We start from the raw sequence: 20,002 nt of genomic DNA, 5'->3' as shown, positions 1-20,002 counted from the left end.
TGAATAGCTGAGAAGAATATATATTTAGATGTTGTTGATTGCAATATTCTATATACTCACCTTTTGCCTGGAAGAATGATTTAGTGGTGGAAGTGGTGTATTGGAGTCTCCAAATATTGTATTTGGGTCTATTTGAGACCAAATAACCCAAAGAGTTTGTTTAATAAAGTAGGTGCACCCACATTGGCAACATAAACATTTACTATCATTACATCTACTTGTTGCCCTCTTTCTTTCTTTCTTTCTTTCTTTCTTTCTTTCTTTCTTTCTTTCTTTCTTTCTTCTTTCTTGTAGTACTGGAGGTGGAACCTAGGGGCATTCTACATTTGAGCTACACCCCCAGCCCTATTTTTTATTCTTTATTTTGAAACAAGGCCACACTATGTTGCAGAGGGTCTCACTAAGTTACCGAAGCTGTCTGTCTGAGATTCACAATTCTGTCTCAGACTCCTAAAACCTGGGATTATAGGCATGCACCACCATGTCAAGCTGCTTGATAATTATTTATGTTTCACTTTCAAATGTGGGGGGAAAAGGAGTCAGTAAATGGTAATAGATAGCATTGTTAAGTGAATGGAACTAGTAAAAAGTTACTGTGCTCAAATAAAATTTCTGTACTTAGTGTCTCCTGATAATTATTCTTGAACTCCTATAAATTTTAGAAGTAACAAATATTTGAAAATGTTTACTATCTTGCATGTTTTCTCTGTAAATGTTGACTTTGTAAAATGCTGGGTTCTTTTGCTCATTTGCATATGTGGCCTATTTCTTTTAATAATATATTTTTATTGATGCATGGTAATATCTTGACATTCTAACAAGATTTCCAATTCCTTGATGTTAAATTTCTTTTTATATTCCTCATTTATTTTCTCTATTTTTTTTGTTTTTCAAGTCAGTAGGCCCTGATGAGGTTAATACACTCTATAAACTACATGTTAAAATGTGTCATATGTGCGTATAAATATTTTTCTTGGGCTGGGTTCACTGACATCATAAGGTCCTCAAAGAATTCCAAAGGCTAAGAACTTAAATACAACTGTCCTCACACAGGTGGGGCCATTGAACATTGATTGAATGCTGAATGGATATATTTCTCTCATTCTCAGATAAAATCCTTTTGTATTTTCTGGCTACTGCCTTTTCATTTATGTTTTCCTGTTGCATTCAGCATCAAGATTGCTAGGGGTAACAGAGTCTTTTAAACCACCTACTTCATTGCCCTTACAAACAGAAAACTGACACCAAGTACATTGTAAAACTTTCTTGTAGGCAAAATGCAAAAAAAATCTCCACATTTACAGGCTGATTCTGCTTCTGATATCAATAAAAGATTGAGTGAAAGCACATTGGCAAGATAGGGAACATGTATGTATGATCTTCACTTTGCCAGTGAGAATTTCCTCACCATCCTTTTCCAATTTATCATTACCCTCACCCAGAGAGTCACATGTTTGCCCATAGAAAACAGATTTAAATCTGATCAATTTGCCTCTTCTCTCTCCCCTCTCTCCCACCAAATAAATGATCTGTGCCCAAGGCAGAAGGTGTCTACTTAGAGACATAACTCAATGTGTTTTATGTAACATATCCATAAGCTTAACTATCAAAAAGAAAGAAACCAGTGTTCTAACCTGAATGTCATAGACAGTGAAGGGAGACAGGTCTCTCAGAATAAACGACCCAGGCACATTCATCCCAGTCTTGTAGAGCTTACTATTTACATAGACAGAATACTCCGTGATAACACCATTTGGGTTTGAAGGAGATGTCCAGATGACACGTACAGCTGTACTGTTGATGGTGACAACCTCTGGAGGAAGCATGCCCTGAGGCTCTAGGATTAAAAGAAGAAACTGAACAAACTCCAGCTGGCTCTGAAAAAGCACTTGTTAGCTAAATGCAGATGAGTATTTAGGGTTAGCAAAGGGTCCACTGCTTATCAGCTTTCCTCTGATGAAGTTATCACAGTCTGTAGCCCTCTGTAAATTGGCTTATTATACTCTCAGTTAGAAACCATAAGAATCAGTGGTAAAATGCGTTATACCACCAGCCTAGCGCTAATCTTCAATAGTATGTGACCAGTGGGATATGATGATAAATTATTCACCCATCTGTACCACTAACACATATCTATTTTTTGTCTTTATTTTTTTTCCAATCCCTTCACTCTATACCTCCCAGGTGGGGGCAGGGGGAAAAGAGAAAGAAAAGAAAATTTGCTCCTTAAGCAAAAAATAAAACTCAAATACATTGAGGCTGGTGGAACGTGAAAAATCATTTGATGTTACTAGCTTGTAACTCAAGCAATATGAAGCAATAATGCAATATTGTCATTATGTAAATGATTTTGAATGTTGATTACCATAGGTAATGATGAAATCTAACATTAGAAAAAATCTTGCTTAGCGTTAAATTACACAATTATTCAAGCCTGTCAGAAATAACTATGCAAAGACCTATTTTTATCATAAGGACCCATCTTAACTAGTTGAAAAATCGTCCTTGTGATTCATCCTATTTTATAAACAAAAGGTGATGACCTTTGGCACCACAAAGGGAAATGGGTTCCACACTTAAAGAGCTCTGCTAATGACCTGGAACACTTGCTTGGGAGGTAATGATATTATAATGTTTATAATGAGACTTTATAAAGCCAAAAGGATTAGAAAGACCATTCCAAATACATTTCAGATTCACAAGTTGCTTCCCTTTCTCCCCCCTGCCCCTTGCTAACCGGCTTAGAAATGAGTCATAGGCAATTTTCCTTTGTGGCTTAACTTACTTCTACCTACCATTTCTGGTGACTCAGAGAGGGCCCTCATGGTGTTTGGCTGTTGTTTTAAAATGCCTACAGCTTCTGAGAACTAATCTTAAAAAAAAAAAAAAAAGTGTTCCTAAATGTCACCATTTATTGATGTGAACTCAGTTCCAAACCAAGCATACAATGAAAAGCACAGGAGAAAACTGGGCTAATATCCCATTATTGGAGCCTTGTGCCCTGTTTCAATGGGACTATTGATTTGCCACTTGACGGCAGCAAGCACTTAAGCATTTTAGCCTTGACCTCCTCCCATCCAACACCGGACATCTTATAATGGAGGGATGACTGATATCAACCCCTGCAAGAATCAATCAATTTCACTCGCATCTCTGAAGCCGCATATCCCATAGAATCTGGACTCACCCCCTTCACTAGTGGTGGCGCTCAGTATGGAGCTATTGATGCTGTGGGCTCCATTGAAGACAGAGATGAGAAGCTGATACTCTGTGTTTGGATTTAAGTGGCCAATGACATGGTTGTTTATGTCTGGGAGGATTTTCAGAGATTCATTTGAGGTAGCAGAACTCCAAAACAGTGTATAGTATTCAACATCACCTTGTAGGTCTTGAAAAGCTGTTAACGATAAACATAGAATGCTGTAGATGTGGCTAGTCTAAAAGGGCCTTAGAGAAAAAATAGAATAAACTTTATTATTAGCTATTTCTAGAAAAGGGAAAAATAAAGCTTATGGAAAATACTTTATAAAAAGTGATTTTTTTTTTCTTGTGCTACTTGGAATTGAAACCAGGGGTATTCTTCCTCTGAGATACACCACAATTCTTTTATTATTTATTTATTTTTGAAATTGTCTAAGTTGCTGAGATTCTCACCAAATTGCTGAGACTGGCTTTAAACTTGTGATCCTTCAGTCTCAGCCTCCCAAGTATTGGGATTACAGAGGAGCTCCACCACACATAGCTTATAAAAGGTTCTTGAACCTTCAGGTTGGTGCTAGTGAAGTTAGATTTTTATTTCATAGCTAAATACAGTAATATAAACTTTTCAATTCACCTTATATATTGCAATTAGGCTACTTATAATTACTTAAATAACATTCAAAACTTTAATATAAATTTATAAGAAGAAAGAAAATAAAAGTATACAATACAGGGAACAACTCTGGGTTATAAGTAACATAATCTCACAGAAAACTCCATGATAAAATAAGTGAGAGCATTTTCTGACATGGATACTGAATACATTTTCAACCAGGTAGCAAAATCTGATAAATGGTACCCATAAGGATGCTTCCATAGATATCCCTTTAAGTATACTGTCAATGTAGAGGAATATATAGCATGATTTCCTTAAGCAGTGACTTAGTGTAGGATCATTGGATAATTAAAAAAAATTTAATCAAGAGTTTTATCCTTTTCTCTTAGTTTACTTGGTTTCTAGATCTCAAATCATCAACCTTCTGTATTACAAATACAACTCATCAAATCTTCAACCCTTGTTTTCTAAAAGCAAGTCTTGTTTTTTTCTTTCTCTTCTAATTTCTCTATTATTTCCTTAATCGCTTTTTTGTTATTTGCCCCCAATGATTCTTTAAAATGAGGATGTAAGAAGTTTTGTATGCTCTAATATATTATATTGTTCATATATATATATATATATATATATATATATATATATATATATACCCATATGCTTATACACTCGTGTGTGTGTGTGTGTGTGTGTGTGTGTGTGTGTGTGTATCCATAGACGTATACATGTGCTCTAGTGTAAGTAGTATATACTCTACTTGCATTGATATTATTTTTAAGGACATTAAATAGGAACTATTACCTTAATTTGTGTTAGAGTAGGGGTGGAGTGTTGGCTCATATGTCAGATTATGCATCAAAACCCATTCAGCAAAGCTGGGTATGATAGCGTTCACTTGTAATCCCAGCATTTGGGAGGCTGAGACAAAAGGATACCGATTCGTGGACAGTCTCAGATATTTAGTGAGGCCCTTTGCAATTCAATGAGACCTTGTTTCAAAAAATAAAAAATAAAAAATAGGGCTGAGGGTGTATCTCGGAGGTCAAATGCCCTTGGGTTCTATCCCCAGACCCACACACACTCAAAAAAACAATCAGCAGCACTAGTCCAAAAATAGGCAGAAAGGTGGCATTTCTCTGTATGATTATTAAAGTGCAATTTCTAATATGGGAGATCCCAGTATATGGCAAGTAAGGTAACAAAGCTTTAAGAACTATACAACCTTATTTTAAAAATGAATTCTAAGTTTTTAAATTTTTTCTAAGCACACTATTACTTTCATACCAAACCTCTTTAAATATTATGAATATTTAAAGAGGTTTGGTATGCCTGTATAGTTGGAAGATTTTACATCAGAACTTTAGATATTGATTTGGAAAACTGAGGATTGAGAAATTTCTTTCCTTTGATACCATAAAAGATAAACATCTTTAATAATAAAGTAATTATTATTCATTGTCAGGAACATAAATTCATATCTTATAATATTTCCTAGATATAATATCAGTCAATACAGCAAAGCCATGGTGTGTGTGAGTGTAAAAGTTTCTTTTCTGCTAGAATGTCTTTCACTGCCTTATTATTACCCATTAATTTTTGGCTGCTGTTTTATTAAAATATATACTTTTATGTATCTTTTATGTTGCATCTGAGTTTGAGTAGGCTGATTTGAAAGTCAAGTCTTTAAGATATAATATCAATGAAGCTAGGCATGATAATACATGCTTGTAAATTCTGATAGTTAAGAGGCTAAAACAGGAAGATTGCAGGTTCAAGGACAGCTTCAGCAGTGTAGGAAGACTCAGCAACCTAGAGAGACTCTATTTAAAAATAAAATAAACAAAACAATACAAAAATATTAAGCTGCAGGTTCAGCTTCAGAGGTAAAGAAATGAAAAAATGAATAAAAGATATATTAATGAAGTACTTTTAAACTCTTTATAAATATTAATGGATTTACTTGGATTTTTAAATGTGCCCAATATTTCTTCTATGAAGTTCCAATTAATATAATTAGGTAGATGATATTAAATATATGGAAACTGGCATCACAAATTCAAGATAAGGCAATAATCATATGTCAGTGTCTAGTTGAAATATCATTAAATAATGCCCGTTGCTTTTTTTTTTTTTTTTTTGGTGATTCTGGGTTCCTGGAAGCCCTTCTACCTCTGGGCTACACTCCCAGACCTATTTTTATATTTTTATTTGGAAACAGGGTCTCTTAAGCCAGCGAGGCTGACTTAGAACCTGTGTGATCCTGCTGTCTCTGACTCCCAAGCGTGGGGATTACAAGTGTGAGCCACCATGCCCTGCATTAAATGCCCATTCTTATCCACGCAACATATGACAACCTTTCGAAATAGAGCAGAACCTGTTGTACTAAAAAGATGGGAAAAGAGGGTTTTATATTGTTTTTTATCTTCTTGCATGCTAAGGAGGTAATGGTAAGGAGGTTCTTGTGACCAGGAAGAGGCAACATCTCCGGGTACCAAGTGCTAGATTTCTGCCCTTTTCTGCCTTTTGCTAGCATCTGATATAGCACCTCTCTTTTTAATTCATTTAGTCCAGAATCCAAAACACAGAAAAATAGTAGAAACATGTATATTTTCATATTTGTAGTCATCACATTAGAAGTTCTAGAAACAGTGCCTTTACATAAGTAGACATTTCCATTGTTCAAATAAGGCTTTGAAACTTCTGAGGTCTTCCTAGTCAGTCAACTGACTTAAACATAAAATACATCCTTAGTTTAATAGACTATCACAAAATGAAAGACTGCTAACCATGAGTTTCCCTCTAATTGAGGAAGGTTATTAAAATTGAAATAGGTAGGATGAGGAAGTAAGTGATTTTCAACTTCTCTGTCTCATTGAGAAAATCTGGGCCAAGTACATCTTCCCTATTTTAAAGATAAAAATGTTTTATATAGTTTCTTAATTGTATGTGTGAAATAATATCTAAAATCTTCAAAAGCAGGATTTTTATTCTCTACAATATTATTTCTATGATAAGGAGATTAAGGTTTCATGAAACATTTGCATGTATCTATCCCCAAATAATGAAAGCCACATGCTTTTATAAAAATGAAGCTTCTATGAAGCAGGTGTTTCATAAAAAGATGAGAAAATGGAGATTTGAAAGAATCTATCTTCAATAAAAAGGAATGCGAGAAAACAAAAAGCAATGATAGGTTAAAATTTACATCAGAGGACAAACTAGAAGAGTTAAAAATACAAAATACCAGTGAATGAAGAGGAAGAATATTATGAAGAAAATCAATAAACTCCAAAAGTATGGACTCTGTGGACAGAGAATGGAAAATTTACTAACTTAGAAAATAAATGTAGTAAGGAACTACGGATATAAAATATTCCATGAAATTTTACTCCAAATGAAAATATATGCCTACAAAGTCAATAGAGCAATACATTTTTGCCCAAAATTATGGCAATACATCCAAATGTAGACAAATCATGAAATACTATGACATTTCAAAGGTAAACAAGAAATTAAATGTCATCTATGAAGGAAGAAAATAAGGCAAGCTTTAGATTTTTGTCTAGAATATCAAAAGTTGAAAGAAAATGGAACAATGTTCATTAAGTTTTGAGAAAAATATTTTGATCTAAAATTTTCATAAACATCTAAATGATTATGTGCAAAAAAAGACTTTCTTTTGTGTAGACAAAATTTAACAGAATGTACAAAGATGACAGAAATACTTTCTTATTTGGTAAAATTGAAAAGAATATGTAACTAATTTAATTGTTTTAACTTTCATGATGACAATATTCAATAATGTTCGCCAAAAGTAAAAAAAAAAAAAAAAATAAGATGCAGAACTCAACTGGGCATGGGGGATCATGCTTGTAATCCTAGTACTCTGGAGGCTGAGGCAGGAGAATTACTTGTTTATGACTAGCCTCAGCTACTTATTGAGGGCCTCTGCAACTCAATGAGATTCTACCTATTTTATTTCAAAATAAAGAATAAAAAATAGGGCTGGGGGTGTAGCTTGAAGGTAGAATGCCCCTGGGTTCTATCCTAAGTACCAAAAAAAAAAAATGTAGAACTCAATTAAATAACTGACAATAGGTAATAAAGCCATTTTGAATAAAGAAATGTAAAATACTATATAATAATAATAAAGACAATATAAACCAACAATGAAAATGACAGGTGTGAAAAGCAAGAAAAGGAGTAACCCATTGAATTCTTTTTTATACATAAATTGAAAGACATGGAAAAATACTGAGTCATTCCTAACCTATAATAGCATAAATCACATTTATATTTTAAAATACACTAAAGAAGATAAGACATTTGGCAGTTTCCTGGAACCAATAGCAATGATCTCTTTTTCTCAACTAGACCAGTTCATACTAGTTTTGGATTGAGATACTAAAAAATTTGGCCATATCTTATGTCTCTGATTTTCTCACCTGTGTTTGTGTTTGTTTGGGGAGGTCTCCAAGGTTTTAGAGGATGGACCCACTAGATGGAAGGAAACTAGATGCTAAAATTACCCATGAGAGTTTAGAAAGTGATAAGAAAGAGATTCAGGTATAGCTCTGTTTTTTGGTTTAGGTTTCTGAGTGAATACCAAAAATAAGAGAGAAAATATGAGAAGAACTGTGGGATGGAGGCTTTAGAACTTGTTTAACTTGAGACTCCTTGAATTTCAAGAGTTTTGTGACAAGTAGGTGAATTTCTAAATTAAATAGTGAGTTAATTTAGGCTAGAGTTGTATAATTGTGAATGAAAGCATGAATACTAGGTGGTCTTTGAAGCAAAATGGAAGAAAGAGTTATTGTTAGATTATTATTTTTTATATTTTTATATTTATTTATTTATTTATTTATTTATTTATTTATTTATTTATTTTGTGGTACTGGGGTTTCTGGAAACCCTTCTACCTCTGAGCTACACTCCCAGATGCCTATTTTTTATATTTTTATTTGGAAACAGGGTCTCTTAAGCCAGAGAGTCTGGCTTTGAACCTGCGCGATCCCCCTGTCTCTGCCTCCCAAGCACGGGGATTACAAGCGTGTGCCGCCACACCCTGTGAGATTATTTTAAATATATGTATATCAGGGTATATTCTAATGCTTTTATGTGTACTCCACATTTTGTGAGCCACATAAATTTATCTGAAAAGTTATTGCTCTAACAGTAGCATATTAAAGCAAAAATGAATCAAGAAGATTTTAACCCCTGGATATTTTTGGTGGTGATCTCCAATATTTTGTGAGAAATGTAGTCTTACCTGGAGCAAATTCTCAAATATAGAAAAAAAATCTTCTTCTTAATGGATTCCCCCCTCAAAACTCAAACAGTTTTTAGATGGTATATTAGTCTGTTCCAACTGCCATAGAAAATGATGTTTTAAACAACAGAAACTGGTGAGGAATCTCTCTGGCTTGTATAGAGTTGGTTTCTTGCTGAGTTCTCACTTGCCCTTTCCTCCATACATAGAGGGAGAGGGAGAAAAAAGAGTGAGTGAGCAAGCTCTCTGGTGTCTCTCTTAAGGACACAAGTCCCATCAGATCAGGATTCTGCAATTATGATCACTCTTAATGTTAATTACTTCCTAAGAGGTCCTAGTTCCACATACAGGTATACTGAGAATCAGGAATTTGACACGTGAATTGTGGAGGGACACAAACCTTCAGTCCATCACAGATGGTCTAGATGAAACTCCTTCTACAATAGCAATCAGATTATTCTTTCATGCTATTGGATTATTTTTAGAAATTACTATTAATGTCAATTATGCCATCTAGATCACCTGATCTAAAGATCAGAGGCCAGCGAATCTGGTCCCTAAGTCAAATATGGTTTGTTGAAGAAATCTGGTCCATCAATTATTTATATACAACCGGTGCAATAAGATTTAGCCAGTCACAGAAAGTGAAGGATAATATTTATCTCTTATATGCCAAAGGTACGGAGTCATCAGGATACTAGTGGGACTTCAGGTAATAAAGGAGAGACTCCAGTGGAGCCAGGGAGGTGGTCTAGGGTAAGGGGTTGGGGAGAAAAGATCAATGAAGGAATCAGTTCCACTGACATTATGTCTATATGTGAGAACTCCAATGCCAATCCTAATATCCTGTGTGACAAAGGGGGTAGTGGGTGGGGAGCAAGTGGGGGAAAGACCACCAAGTGCCCTGTGCATGTATGTTACTATCACTCTGAACTAAATTATGATGTGATACTATAATGCACCAGTAAAAGTATTAAAAAGAGTGTTTCCACATTTTTAAATGGTTGTGGTGGGAAAATAGTAAGAATAGTATTTTGTGACCTATGATAATCAAATCTCACCATTTGTACTAGCATTTTATAGTAACACAGCCACTCTTACTTGATGATAATCTAATGCTGTTTACTTGATACTATGGCAAAATTGAGTAGCTTTGACAGAGATTCTATGACCTAAAGTATTTACTTTCTGACCCCTCACAAAAATGTCTCTGGTCATTATCTAGATCAATTATAGTAATCCATTCCATTAAGAGATCTACTAATTTAATTATATAAGGACAAATTCTTCAATTATCTATTAAAAGGCTCATTGGGAAATAATTTTGTTCAAATACAAAAACCTAGAAGTTTCCTATGAATTTTTTTATGATAGAAGTGTTGATCTTTCTAAAAACTTCTGTAAGTTAGAGTGTAATTTTCCACATTCTATGGTACAGAGCTATGTGTCATTAAATACATAGTTCTTGGAAAATTTTACTTTATTAAAATTACTTATTGAAAAAAGCCTTTACTCTGCCTGAGGGCAATACTGCTTATATGAAGAAGTGGAAAGATTTTCTTCTTGGGAAATAATCTAAGCCTCTTCAGTCCCCAGCAAGATATCTCATGTCTTCTATCTATATTATGCATCAGTCAATAACAAGGAACTACTTTCTGGAAACTCCTCAGCTACTTTAATACTTATTGTATTTCAGTTTCAAGTGAACTACCGGAGAAAATTATATTTAAAAAAGCTAGTATATTGCCAGGCGTGGTGGCCCATGCTTGTAATCCCCAGGCTTGGGAGGTAGGGCAGGAGGATGGTGCAGGTTCAAAGTCAGCCTCATTGGCTTAAGAGACCCTGTTTCCAAGTTTAAAAAATATATAAAAAAATAGGTCTGGGAGTATAGCCTGGAAAAGGATTCCTAGGAACCCCAGTACCACAAAAAAGATAGTATGTTAAGTATATTCATTATTCATTATTCTATTAAAAAATATAGCTAATTTCTGCTCTTTAAGTGAACTGACGTGAGCAAATGGGAACTGTGATAGTTAGGTAAGCTGCTGTAACCAAGAATCCCCTAAAGATGGTAATGCAAATTCAATGTTCATTTTTATGTCACATCATAGCCTCAACATGAATGAAACATTTTGCCCATGTGATTGGTTATTCAGGAACTCAGGTTCTTTCTCTATGAGGCTTTGGATCTCTTGGAGTGCTGTCCATGCCTATAAAGCTGAAACTGAGAACCGGGCCATGACCACATTCCAGTCAAGAGGATAACTGAGGAGAGAAGAGGTGAGCACATACCTAATATTTGGTGGCTAAGGCCTGAAAAGATACACATTTGCTTTAGCATCACGTAGGTACAAACACATTCTATTGGGATTTCATATGGCCACAGGCAATTACAAAGGAGGTTTAGAAATGTAGTCTCTAGATTAAGGGTCAGGGCAACCAGTGAAAGGAAAAGAGTGAGAATAGATACCAAGCAATAAGCAGCAGTTTCCATGATGGGGACTAGATTTACTAAGTTCTACCTCTCAGCCAAGTCAAGAAATTACAAATTTACACATATATTTGTATACATTTTCAACTCATTGGAAAAATATTTTTCTCTGAATGCCTTGCAAAATTATGTCCCAAGATTTGGCTTCCCAGTTTTTTCATCTTTTTTGTAAATGTTGAAAACAACACACACATTTTAGAAACAGAATAATACCTTACACTAATAGTAAATGATTACTAGGTGCTAAATAATATTATTTAATTTAATTCTTATGATTACATTTTAGGACAGTTATTGTTATTCCAATATTTCAAATTAAAAACTGGGATTTAGTGAGTTTGAGTGACTTGTTCTAGATTATAATGTTAGAAAATACCGAAGCTCAATTCAAACTTAGGTCTTCTTGACTCCAAAGCCCATTTTTAAAATCATTTATCTTTATGGTTTTTGAGTCTTTTTTCTCATTAGAATAATTTGGAACTCTGAGAATAGGTGGAGTCACCAACAGGTGAACTGTAGTTTGAAAGGATGACTTGGGAACAAACTTGAAGAAAGTGTTACTAAAGTGATGTTACTAAAGTGATAAGAGAAAAAAGCAGTTGGTGAGATGAGAGGGGATTGGTTCTCAAGGAGGTTTCGGTCAGTAAGGGACCAGTGCTGTTTGCCACAGAACACCATCATAGTGGAATGTCATGCAGAAAGTAGCATTGATTGAGCTATTAGGTGGTAATCAATGACTGTATGAGGGGCCACGTCATAGAGGCCAAGGAAGAGAATGGAGGAAAGACCGTGGAAAGCTTAGCACGTGCACTCCATTTCCTTGATAGCTGAAATGATGGGGAAGAGAGGAGAAGGGCAAGGTGAGCCAGCAATGGTTGGTGCTTTTCAGAAGAAAGAAGGTTTGGAATTACGTTCATGTATTGCTCCAACATGATAAGTTCAGACAACATCTGAAATTCTTCCAAATATAAAATCTAGCAGTTTCTGATTCAGAGATCAGAAAGAGTTGGATGATTTAAAATTCTCTCTTACTGGCAGTGACACTTTCATCCTTCATAAACTTTTCAGAGAGTTCACATAGATACTGTCATGAAAGGGTCAAGCCATTAATTTTTGTGTATTCAGGGATGTGGACAAATAAGTGATATATAAATATTTGCAGAAGGGAAGGAAGAAGGAAGAGAAGAAGGAAGGCAGAACAGATAAAAAAGATGGAAGAAAATGAGGGAAAAGAGAGATCAAAACAAAAATTACAAAGAAATGCTAAGCCATTAAGGCCAAATGCATGAGAAATTGCAGGAGATTTGGTACATGAGCTTAAAATTTGAGTTTGGGAACTGCTACTTAAACTAACCATAAATTTGGCTAATTCACTAAGTGCCAGTTTTATCAGGCTTTTCCGCAGGTTCCAAGAACAATTGAAGTGAAAGTGTTCTTGCATCCATTCTTTATAAAAATGTGATTTTAAGCCACCTATATTTCTTTTTTCTTTTCTATTACTTTTTTTTTTTAAAGAGTCTCAATAAGTTTCAGATAGCCTCACTAAATTGCTGAGTTTGTCCTCGAACCTGTGATTCTTCTGTCTCAGTCTATTAGCTACTGGGATTATAGACATACACCACCAAACTCAGCTCCAATATATCTTAAGAATTTCTTATTTGGGCTAAAATATTATGTTTTGTCCTTTAAATCAGGGATAGGAACCTCATCTCTCCATTGGGAGCAGGAAGATGGGGACTGGGCCAGACAACCGAGAAGGATAATACTTGTCAAAGGAAGCAGTCGTTATGCAGTTCCAGCTAATATTTTTCCTCCAGCAATGTGGGCATAGTTTCACCCAATCATTTGATTTTTTCAAAGGAATCCCCAAACCATCAACTTTACATGCAATCTTCTAATTGTTAAATGGTTGTGAAATACTATATAGTTTTTGAGACAGTAGGCAAAACATGTATGGAGAATGAAAGAAGAAAATATAATCCATACTGTGCTGCCCACAAAAGCCCAAATTAAAGAATTTCAGGGATGCCTTCGGCTCACCTTATATCACATGCATGACATTTATTTATATTTATTTATTTATTATTTATTTATTTATTTATTTAGCAGTGCTGGGGATGGAACTCAGGGTTATTCTACCTCCGAGCTACACTCCCAGTCTCGTTTTTCATTCTTTATTTTGAAACAGGGTCTCTCTGAGTTATGAAGGGCCTCACTAAGAGGCTGAGGCTGGCCGTGAACCGTGATCTGCTATCTCAGCCTCCCAAATGCTGAGATTACAGGCATGCACCACCACGCCCGCCTTTGATGCTGATATTTAAAACTGGCTCTCCTAAAGATTTCAGTAACATTCCTGTCACTCTGTGGCCGGTAAAAATTTATCAGAAACATTTTGTTGCCAAAATGAAAGAAAATGTTTTTTGAAACATATTTTATGATTTTTGAAAGACAATTTTAATAAGTAAATAATATGCATATAATTTTCAACTGCATGCTCTGTTCAATCTATATTTCATGCTATTTAGCACAGTAGGATATGTGTCAATATTTTTCTAGCCATCGAGAAAATGACTGAAAATTAAAGTTGCAAAAACTAGGTGGTTCTTTCACAGGGAGTGACTAGTTAATTTACTTAAGATAGCAGGTTGCACAAAAGACGAAAATGGTAATTCAACAAGCTTTCACAGAGCTGACCCTCTTCTGAGAGTTAACCTTTGTGCTCACAAATAGTTATCTGAAAAATTTCTGAGGTATGAATGGAAATAACAGCAGATTGCATTACCTACAACCCGAAGGTCAGAGGTTCAGATTACCAAGGTAATGAAACTTCAGCGAGCTGCTTCAGATCTATTAGGTTTGTCAGTTTTTATAAGCACGCTTACTTCAAGCATGCAATTAGAACATAAAGGACCTATACCGGGGAAAATTCAGTAGCTGGATCTTCATCGAAGTATTCAAATGTCAGATGAGGGGGGAGAGCCTACTTTTATGAGCAGGCTTTTAGGACAAATCGGTGGGTGAGGTGCAGCAGAGAAGAGGGAGGAGAAGGAAAATATAAATAAAAGTACATTCCCAGATAAAATCTTTGAATTGTACTAAGAGTCATTTCAGAGAATAATCATAAGATCAATTAACTTTTCTCCTTCCATTGAAGCAGTTCAAGAGATCCCAACAGAGGGGCCACAAATCATTAGATACCCAAAACCTTACCAAAACCCTAGAGTTAATTGTGTGTGTGTGTGTGTGTGTGTGTGTGTGTGTGTGTGTGTGTGTGTGTGAAAAATAGATTATTTTAGTGGTAACATAGATCAATGTAACTAGCACTGCCATAGTTTTTATTGGGATGGGTTGAAGGCTTAGTTGCCAGCCAGTGGTGTTCCTGGGTGATGCTAGAACATTTAGGAGGTAGGACCTAGTGGATGGAAGTTGGGTCATTGAGGGCAGGTCATCGAGGGGGATATGTGAGCCCTCACCTTTTTCTGCTGCCTTCAAGTGACGTTGTCTCGGCCATCTGCTTTCACCATGACGTGCTTCCTCCCACTGAGCTAACTAACCATGGAATGAAACCTCTAATGCCATGAGTTGAAATGAGACTTTCCTTCCTTATAAGTTGATTTATCTTGGGAATTTTGTCACAGTGACAGAAAGCTGCTTAACACAGAACTCATTATAACTTGCAACTAATGACATCAATTATTGGCTTTAACTCACAATTTACATCATATAACGACTGAAACAAATCCACTCAGATGTCCTATATGAAGCACTTCTTGGACTGTCAAAAACTCAGGGCTGGATCAAAGTAATATGGTTTCTATTGCTCAACGAGTGATAACTTTATATCTTTTTGTATAATAACAGATGATTACCATAGTGGAGACAGCTTTCTTTCAAAAAACAGAATGTTTAATGAAGCTTTTAAAAAACACATATTTCTCAATATTTGGTAATATTCTGACAAGTTTGTTTGTTTGCAGTACTGGGGACAGAACCCAGGGGCATTCTATTTCCGAATGTCACCCCCAGCCCTATTTTTTATTCTTTATTTTGAAACAGGATCTCACTGAGTTGCATAGGGCCTCACTAAGTAGTAGCCGAAGCTGTCCTCAAACCACAATCTTCCTGTCTCAGTCTCTCAGATGCTGGGATTACAAGCATGCACCACCACACCCGGCTTATTCTGACAAGTTTTAAACCCTGTTTGCCAGTTCCCATGATATATTTCTAGGGCAAATTCAGAAACTTTTTTTCTGATTGTCATAGGGAAGCACCACACGTTAACAGATTAGATGTTAACTGCTACCTCACTGACCAAGAAGCGCAGAGATTTTATTTATTATGACTTTCAAACTAAGACCTGTCAGTGAGGTCTTCCAAATGCCTGTAAGAGTGTTCTGAGAAGACCCAGGTCAGACCCCGCATCACTGAAGTGAGTCCAGTGATGGTGTCCTGGCTTTGTTTTCCTGTATTAAGCTGGGATTCTGTCCACAAAAAGCACCAAAGATGATCCCTTCAAAAAATCTATCCTTTTATTGTAATCCTCTTAGTGGTTCTTGATAGTTAATATGAGATGCCAGGACTGAGCTCTCTGTAGAAAGGTGTACAACACTGCGTTGTTTGAAGTTTTTACACGGACATTTCTAGAACAACTATCACTATTCATCAAGTTCTTATACTGGCAGAAAATACATCTCCCATTGAAAAGGAATATAAGAAGGATAAGCAAGTCTAAAAAGAGTGAGGTACCCAGAAGTGGTGGCACACCCTTGTAATCCCAGCATTCGGGAGGCTGAGACTGGAGGATCACGGTTCGCAGACAGCCTCAGCTACTTAGCGAGGGCCTCTGCAACTCAGTGAGACCCGGTTTCAAAATAAAGAATAAAATAAAAAAGGACATGGGGTGTAGCTTGGAAGTTAAATTCCCCTGGGTTCCATCTCCAGACCCACAAAATAAATAAATAAATAAAAATAAAAAGAGTGAGGTAGGAGGGAGTTTGCCTCATAAGAGTAGCAAAGACACTTGAACTTATTTTATTTATTGGTGCCCACATTTAATGCCTCTGGGTACTAATATACAAGGGAAAATAGTGATAGCAGAAGTTTACTTACATGGTTTAGCCCATCTCACATGTATGGCTGTGTGGTTGAGAACGCTGGTGGTGAAGTTGACTCCTCTCTCTGGAAGGCCACCTAGTGTCCTCACCGTCACTTCTTGGCTTGGTGTAAAACCCATGCTGTTGTACACTAAGAGCTTATACTCGTAGGTTGTAAACCTAAAGGTTGTTTTGTTAAAAAAAAAAAAAGCATATGCTTTTTTAAAAATAAAAAACAAAATACATTTTTTTTTTTTTAGGTGGTACTGGGGATGGAACCCTTCTACCTCTGGGCTACACTCCCAGACCCATTTTATATATATTTTTAATTTGGAAACAGGGTCTCTTAAGCCAGCAAGGCTGGCTTTGAACCTGTGCGATCCTCCTGTCTCCGTCTCCCAAGCGTGGGGATTACAAGCATGCGCCACCACGCCCGGCTACAATTTTTTTCCTTCTAGAAAATTCATTATTTCTTCTTTCTCCTACCAAAAAACATCCATCATCATTTATAAAACTCCAGCCTTAACCAAAGTGTCAGGAAAATATTTTGCTGGGAATGCTAAACAAATATTGCTATCTCAAAAAGTGTTTTATCATTTTTACATTCATTCAGAAGTGGTGGGGATTACAACTCAATTTAAGATGCAATTATGAATCTGGCAACCTGCCAGCTTTCTATCTGAATTCGATCCGAAGAGTCTTATATTTCTCTTTGGGAAACTCATCAATTTTCAAATATCAGCTTCCCTCATCACCAATCTCTCCTATACCTGTGCTTCTTTCCAATAATCTCATTGGCAGACCGATAAACCCCTGAGTGAAAATGTAACTGTGACCAAAGCATACCATGTTTTCCTGCTGAGAGTTTTGCTTAGTGAGCTGCATCTAGCCATCCTGTGAATATGCTTACTCCAGTCAATACAGTGGAAAGGGAATATTATTTTGTAGGAGCAAACTGGACACGGTGATGAGACATGAGGAGGCCTGTCCAACTCACATATGAGACTGATGAGAGAGTAAAGTCACCGATTCTTTGTCCCTTTCAGTTCTTTCAGACTGAAGACCATCAGGCTTTGTTTGGTTTAAAATTGTCTGGGTTAAAAAAAAATGCTATTTACAGACAAAAATCAGGCTACAACTAAGCAATGACTTGTATGAAGACACTTGATTAAACACAGTGAATAGCACATGACAACCCTGGGGAGACACTGGCTTCAAATGACTGACACATAACTTGTGTTCATGAATGACCTAGGATGCCTGGCCTTCGTCCGATGCCTCCAAAGCGAGGCCCACAGCACTGGTCTCAGTATATCACAATCTGCCAGTCATGATGCAAAGGCAAGGGCGCCATTGGCAGGACTATGCTGAATACTTTGCTTACAATTATGTCAGGATTCTCAGAGAGTTTTGCTCCCAGCCTGGTGCCAGTCTGCAAATCTCGTCCTGTTTCAATGGCAGGTTCTGCTCAGCCATATCTAAGGATAATTGTTTTGTCCCTGCAGCTACAGGAAAAGACTTAGTGACTTGCTTGAGGCTAATCATCTATCTCTTAAATAAGTACTAGCCTTAGACCTAAATTTCACCATCTCTTCTCACATGTATACTGTCTTTCTGTTTTTCTGTCATGGGTTGAATCATGTCTCCTCAAAAAATATTTTCAAGCTTTATCCCCTGGTACCTGTGTCTCCACAACTGTGCAACTTATTTGAAAATGGGGTCTTTGCAGATGTAATTGAGTTAAATTGAGGTTTATAAAAAAGAGTGGGTTTGTGTTAAAGATAGACATACACATGAGAATGAAGATGTATAGACAGAGGCAGACACTGGAGGGATGCTGCCACAAGCCAAGGAATGCCTGGAGTGACCAGATGATTAAAGAGGTGGTAAGGAAGGATTTTTCTTTGGAGCCTTGGTAGGGAGTCTGGCCTTGATGACAAGTGATTTGGAACTTCTAACTTCCTCCTCTGTGAGAGAATATGTAGCTGCTGCTTAAAGCTGTACAGCTTTGGTATTTTGTTATATTAGGCCTAGAAAATATTGCATGATTTTAGCAAATCCTAAGTAGCCCTCATCACCAAGACAACCGAAAGGTAATAATCACAGTCAATTATTGTGTGACAGACATTTTATATGTGTATTAGTCCATTTATTTATCACACTAACCCTATAAACCTAGGCCTATAATACCTATTTGAAAATGAGAAAAAGAAGATTCAAAGAGCTAAATAATTTGCCCAAGTGATTGAACTATTAGGTAAGAGAGTTGTGATTCAAATATGGGCAGTATGATTGCAGAGCCTGCTTTTAAAACCCAGGATGCTATACGTCTACGATGATGATGATGGTGGTGGTGATGATGATGATGGTGATGATGATTTTGATGTTGATGATTTTGGTAATGATGATAATGACAGCACAATCAAAGTGATAATCCAGTCTGTTTAAACAAGGGTGAAGTCACATTCCTGGAAGTTCTCTTTCTAGTAGAGGGGTGGATTTTTACTGACACATCCAAAGTCTGGCCAAATTTCATTTGCAATTACCAGTGTAAATATGAAGGACAGTGAGTCAGGGTTAGGAGGGTAGCAGGTCTGTAACAAAGGAATGAAATGGTGCTGATGATGCAAACATGGGAATTGAACCAGTGACTTTGGCCTCATTACCTCTCTCCCTGGGTGAATAGTTATATTTTACTTCACAAAAATTTATTTTACTTCACAAAATAATGGCTTAAAAGACATTTAGGTAGGTTCTGGATGCCTCATCTCTTTTCCTACACTATTTAAATGTCTTCAATGTCTATGCTTTTAACACAATTAATAATCTTTACAGCTTCAAAAGTACCATGCTTTTGGCTCTTTTCTATAAGTAGAGTTAATAACATCATGTATCATTAAAATGGGTCATTGTAAATTAATTCTGTAGGGCCTTGTTCTAATGATACTTTAAAGGAATTCATTATAATTTAAGTATAGCAAAATATATTATAGAAGAAACAAGCCATTTAGATAAACGCCCTTAGGACAGTTGCTTTCAAGGGACCAAGTTTTTAGAAGAGATGCTTTAGATTTTGATTCAAATAATAAAATGGTTGTTCCATTTTACAGATAACAAGTAGAGACCCTGCAAATTTAAATGGGTTTGCCTATTTTTGCCCAAATAGTTATCAGGACTGACTGGGTCTCTAGTATTCCCATTTAGAATAACAGATTAATACCACTGTTCATTATTTAATTTATTTGAGAAATCAATAGGACTTGGGCTTGGTGGCACACACTTGTATTTCCAACATTTTGAGGCTGAGACAGGAGGATTGAGGTTTTCGGCCAGCC

The 20,002-nt window shown here is 36.1% G+C and overlaps 1 protein-coding gene across 2 annotated transcripts in view; it reads right to left on the bottom strand.

The window, feature by feature from the left end:
- The window catches only part of USH2A (usherin), a gene marked incomplete at both ends in the record, with an annotated part of 871,783 nt that overhangs the window by 270,349 nt on the left and 581,432 nt on the right, over window positions 1-20,002 (bottom strand). For both annotated transcript variants that reach the window (XM_080698222.1, XM_080698223.1), the window contains 3 exons: window positions 1,635-1,837; window positions 3,188-3,397; window positions 16,684-16,847. In XM_080698222.1, coding sequence (XP_080554348.1) covers window positions 1,635-1,837; window positions 3,188-3,397; window positions 16,684-16,847 — 577 coding nt within the window. The remainder of the gene's footprint in view (window positions 1-1,634; window positions 1,838-3,187; window positions 3,398-16,683; window positions 16,848-20,002) is intronic.

The sequence above is a fragment of the Muscardinus avellanarius genome (genome assembly GCF_963383645.1).
Source record: "Muscardinus avellanarius genome assembly, chromosome: 7".
NCBI classification, from domain to species: Eukaryota; Metazoa; Chordata; class Mammalia; order Rodentia; family Gliridae; genus Muscardinus; species Muscardinus avellanarius.
The sequence above is the reverse complement of the archived record's forward strand: the minus strand, read 5'-3'. Positions and strand labels throughout refer to the sequence as shown.